General features: G+C 40.3%; 1 protein-coding gene across 1 annotated transcript; it reads right to left on the bottom strand.

The window, feature by feature from the left end:
• Positions 1-2455: 2455 nt before the first annotated feature.
• Positions 2456-4046, bottom strand: LOC133534132 (uncharacterized). The gene is made up of 2 exons (XM_061873220.1): positions 3377-4046; positions 2456-3206 (listed from the first exon to the last, which is right to left on the bottom strand). The coding sequence occupies exons 1-2, from the start codon at positions 3405-3407 to the stop codon at positions 2566-2568; spliced, it is 672 nt and encodes a 223-aa protein (XP_061729204.1). The 5' UTR covers positions 3408-4046; the 3' UTR covers positions 2456-2565.
• Positions 4047-4594: the final 548 nt, after the last annotated feature.

The raw sequence follows: 4594 nt of genomic DNA, 5'->3' as shown, positions 1-4594 counted from the left end.
GCCTTCGCGGAGTAGATTCCATTCGTGGCGGTTGGAGCGTGGCTACAAGTATGCCGCGTGAAATACTGTTACTTATTGTGTATAACGAGACTGAAACTAGTCACGTCCATTCATTACGGAGTTAATGGATTAAGTTTTTAAAAGCAAAGTTGCGGTTGTCACTCTTGTGGTTTCAGCTTTTTGCCAACGATGCATTAATACAATGTACAACAACCTACCTGCACATATTAAACATCTCGACGTCTTTATTTTGAACATCCACTTATATCTTGTTAATATATGTAATAACGCTCGACCGAGCTTACCACAGCACAACATTTCAATAACATACATCATACGTCATTAATCCTAGCGAATAAAACCATACATATAGAATATCACTAATATCACTTATAATTATACAAATATATATATGTTATAATATTAATTAAATATTAATTATATATGTATGAGTATATATATATAATTAATATTCTTTTCATTTCGTAATAATATATATATAAAGATATTTCATTACTTTTCAGGTACTTACTATATGTATATGTCTACAATAGTTTACGCTTTTATGTTCATATTTATAGAGGAAATATATATGTTGCTATTTGCACTTGATTTAGGTTATTGAACAGTTCGGTTATTGATTGATAGATAGACAGAATTATTTTAACACGCTTAAGCTATACTTAAGTGAGATACCGTAAGTGACATTGAAAATAGAATAAAAACAGGATGGCTCAAGTGGAGATCTCTTACTGGAGTTCTCTGTGACGCAAGAATGCCAATTAAAACCAAGGGCACCGTGTACAAACGAGCTGTGAGACCCGCTTTACTTTACGGATCTGAATGTTGTTGAATGAGAAAGTGTGACCAACAGAAAATACATGTCACTGAAATGAAAATGCTGCGCTGGTCTGGAGGTGTTACTCGGTTAGATAAAATTCGGAATGAGTATATCCGAGGTACTTTTAAAGTTGCAGATATACACCATAAGATGCAGGAAGGCCGATTACGCTGGTATGGTCATGTAATGCGCAGAAACGAACACCACATGACGAGACGAGTGATGGATATAGACGAGGGCAAGAGAGGCAGAGGTCACCCGCCAACCAACTGGACTAGAACCATCTCCAAGGACATGACGGAGCTAGGCCTAACGCCAGCAATGACTAAAGATCGCAACAAGTGGCGATCATGTATCAGGAGGGCCGACCCCAAATAGGGAATGCACCAGGAGAATGATGATGCTTAAGCTATACTTAACCTAGACATCATATGTATAATAGTGAGCTCAAATTACATCTACGTGACAATAGGACAGTCTCAGCTATGTGCTGGAAGCCCCGCCTTTACGGCGTGCTTTACTTACCGATAACAGTTATGTCGATATTTCATTTAGTCAATCCCTCGTTTTTTCTAAAAAAAAGGCATCCATATTTTAATGATTTTATACAAACATCCGTAGCCCGAAGGTTGCCTACTATAATAGGCACCGAACCTATTCAGTACTCAGTACATTGCTCAGTCGAGGGTACTGTCGATTTCTATATTGTCCTTATTATTAATTTATCCCTTTCTAGGGTTGTAGAGTTTCTCCCGTAGCCATAATGGCAAAACCCTTATAGTTTAGTCATGTTCGTATGGCCGTCCGTCTGTCTGTCTGTACGTATATCACATCCATGTTGAAACATATTTAGCTATGTGTATTTTCGCTACTTAGATTAGAAGTTAAATTTGAATATAAAATGTGTTTTTGGGGCCCTCAATAAATTGACAATAAAAATCAACGGTAGCACATCGTTCGATAGGTATTTAACACACATTGAGTACCCGGATTCCCTATAGTGTCATGAAAGCTTCCATAGTGGAAAGGCTAATTAGAACCTTAAAACATTGGATTTGGAAACAATTTAGCATGAATGGTTCCTACAAATGGATACAGCTGACAAGTGAAGTGGAACAATATTACAATAACAAACTGCATCGTACTATCGGTATGGCACCGGCGAGTGTGAATAAAAACAACTCTAAACAGTTGTTACATAAAGTCTACAATCACATTAAAGTCAAACCACGTGCCAAGTTCAAGGTCGGTCAACATGTGAGAATTAGTAAATATAAATCCACTTTCGCCAAAGGCTACACCGGCAATTGGACTACGGAAATATTTACAATAACTAAAGTGCAAACTACTAATCCAGTGACCTATTTACTTCAAGACGCTAATCACCAACCCATCTCTGGATGTTTTTATGAACAAGAGTTGCAGAAAACTAAACACAATGACATTTATCTAGTGGAAAAAGTTTTAAAGCGTCGTGGAAATAAAGTGTATGTAAAATGGCTTGGCTTAAATGAAAAAAGTTGGATAGAAAAAGATGACATTGTGTAACTATTTTACTCAATAAATATTCATTTACTCCAAATCAATGAGGTTTCACTCAATAAAACATTCCTATATTCAGTAATATGAATTTATTATTAATACGTGTACATTAAAACATTTACATTCGCAGCGAGCTAACAATTTAAAATTAAACAATGACAAGGAATAAATGCATCATCACCTTAATATGTACGAGCATTCTTACATTTAGGTTCACATTCATAATCACCGGAAGCTATTATGTTTGGACCTAGCACACAAAATATTACATTGATTAAATAATTAAAAGATTTAGTATTGAACACCACGCGTGAAAATAGTTCCGCTGTAACGCCACCTAATAACGCAATCCAGTCTTGATAGTTGATTTGAGCATCTCCCACTATCTCTTCTACGTCATCGTTTAAATCGTCCCACATTACAATTAACGGGTAAATATGACAATCGTCATGGTGACCTTCGATATACAATCGTTTTAACAATCTCGCTACTTCCGCTCTAAATGTGTGAAATGGCATGGGGAGGCGCCATCTATTAATCAGAGTATTGTTCTGGAACGCTTTTATCCACTTGCTTTTACATCCTTGATAAAAAGATTTCATTTCATCGCTCGTATCGCTCTCAGAAGTGCTCTCTAGGCAGTTTGTTTTTCCCTTGTCCCCATCGTCTTGTTTTAACAGTGCCTTTGCTGTTGCCATCGGTTGTGGTCCGGGTGACGATTGCGAAGTGGAGCTGCTACAGCCACCGTCACAGCCGCCGCCGCCGCTTGTGGTGGTGGACAACCAGCACTGGCAGCACCAAGTGGTGATGGTATTGTTGTCGGCTGGGGAAAATATAATAAAAATATTGTTATTATTTATATTAAAAGTCAGCAAGTGTTCCTAATTGAGAACATAAGGGATAGGTCGAAAGTGATAGATTATTTAAACTACACAGACAGAACAGAGGTGAAATACTCAAATGTTAATGTGACTATAATACAACTATACTTACATTTGGTATGTGATGAAGCTTGCGGATCCATGATTTCAACGCAATATTCGTTGTGACACTGTAGTGGGAATGTGGTTCAACATGCTCTTTTATAGCAGAAAAATTCAGTGGAGGGGTGGGGTGTAGACGGGCGGGGCGCATGTGGTAAAGAAACGTGTGAAACGGTTCTCATGAACTATATGAAAAGAGGAAAAGATTTGTTTGTTAAGTTATCGTACAGGAAACGAAACTACATTATTTTGTAATAATTAAAATATAAATATATGTACTTACCTCAACTTTCGGTGCAAACTGAACCATCTTTGTCAAGCGAGGTCAAATGTAGTCATTTACATTATTGCTCAACGAGCTATAGGAAATTGGCATCGATACATGCGAATTTCACATAACGCCTAGTCTCACTACGATTGCATATATAGTCGAGAAATTAGGACCAGTTTCACCGTGACGGGGTGGCCTAGGGGTTCATGACGTTAACTGGCTAAAGACGCCCCGGTTAGCTAAAGACGCTGGTTCGAATCCGACCTTCGCCACTGGAGGCCACCTCGTCACTTTTTGTTTGTCGTACACGTACAAAGTGGTGCCATCTATTTTAGCGAAGTTTTCCCTCGGGAGATAAATACCTTAAACATAGAAAGTAGCGCCAACTGGCGAGGATATATGCACAACTACCAAGGGGCGCAGGGCCAGGGGCAGCGGCGGGGAGGGGGGCGGGGGAGGCGGTGGCGGCGGCGGCGGCAGGGAAGGCGGGGGAGGGCGGGGAGGCGGCGGCGGCGGGGAAGGTGGGGGAGAGAGCATGGCTCCTAGGTCATCGACCTCGACTCGGGAATGCGGCGGGCTGACGCGCATGTAACGACTTTGAAGTTGCACGCATCCATAGGCTACGGTGACAGCTTACCATCAGGCGGGCAGTGTTTGCCACCGACGTGGTATACAAAAAGAAAAATATATATATGCATATTTTAAATCTAACTTATTCTCTCTCTTATCTCGATCGACCTCGACGCCCACGTAGGAATTTGCAGGTGGCCGTCGGCGCCACGGTGGCGGCTGATGCAACACGGGCGCCATCTAACGGATCTTTGCCGAACTTTTGAAATTCATCGATAACTAACTTACTTACACGTACAAAGTAACGCCATCTGACGGGGATCAATGAACAACTACCAGCGCCATCTAACGGATCTTTGCCGAACTACCAAGTGGCGCCATCTAACG

The sequence above is a fragment of the Cydia pomonella genome, unplaced genomic scaffold (genome assembly GCF_033807575.1).
Source record: "Cydia pomonella isolate Wapato2018A unplaced genomic scaffold, ilCydPomo1 PGA_scaffold_59, whole genome shotgun sequence".
Lineage (NCBI taxonomy): Eukaryota > Metazoa > Arthropoda > Insecta > Lepidoptera > Tortricidae > Cydia > Cydia pomonella.
The sequence above is the reverse complement of the archived record's forward strand: the minus strand, read 5'-3'. Positions and strand labels throughout refer to the sequence as shown.

Coding starts and splice junctions, on each gene's coding strand:
- LOC133534132 (XM_061873220.1), bottom strand. CDS start 3,407: ATGGATCCGCAAGCTTCATCACATACCAAAT. Junction 3,207..3,376: donor AGCTTCATCACATACCAAAT/GTAAGTATAGTT, acceptor TATTTTCCCCAG/CCGACAACAATACCATCACC.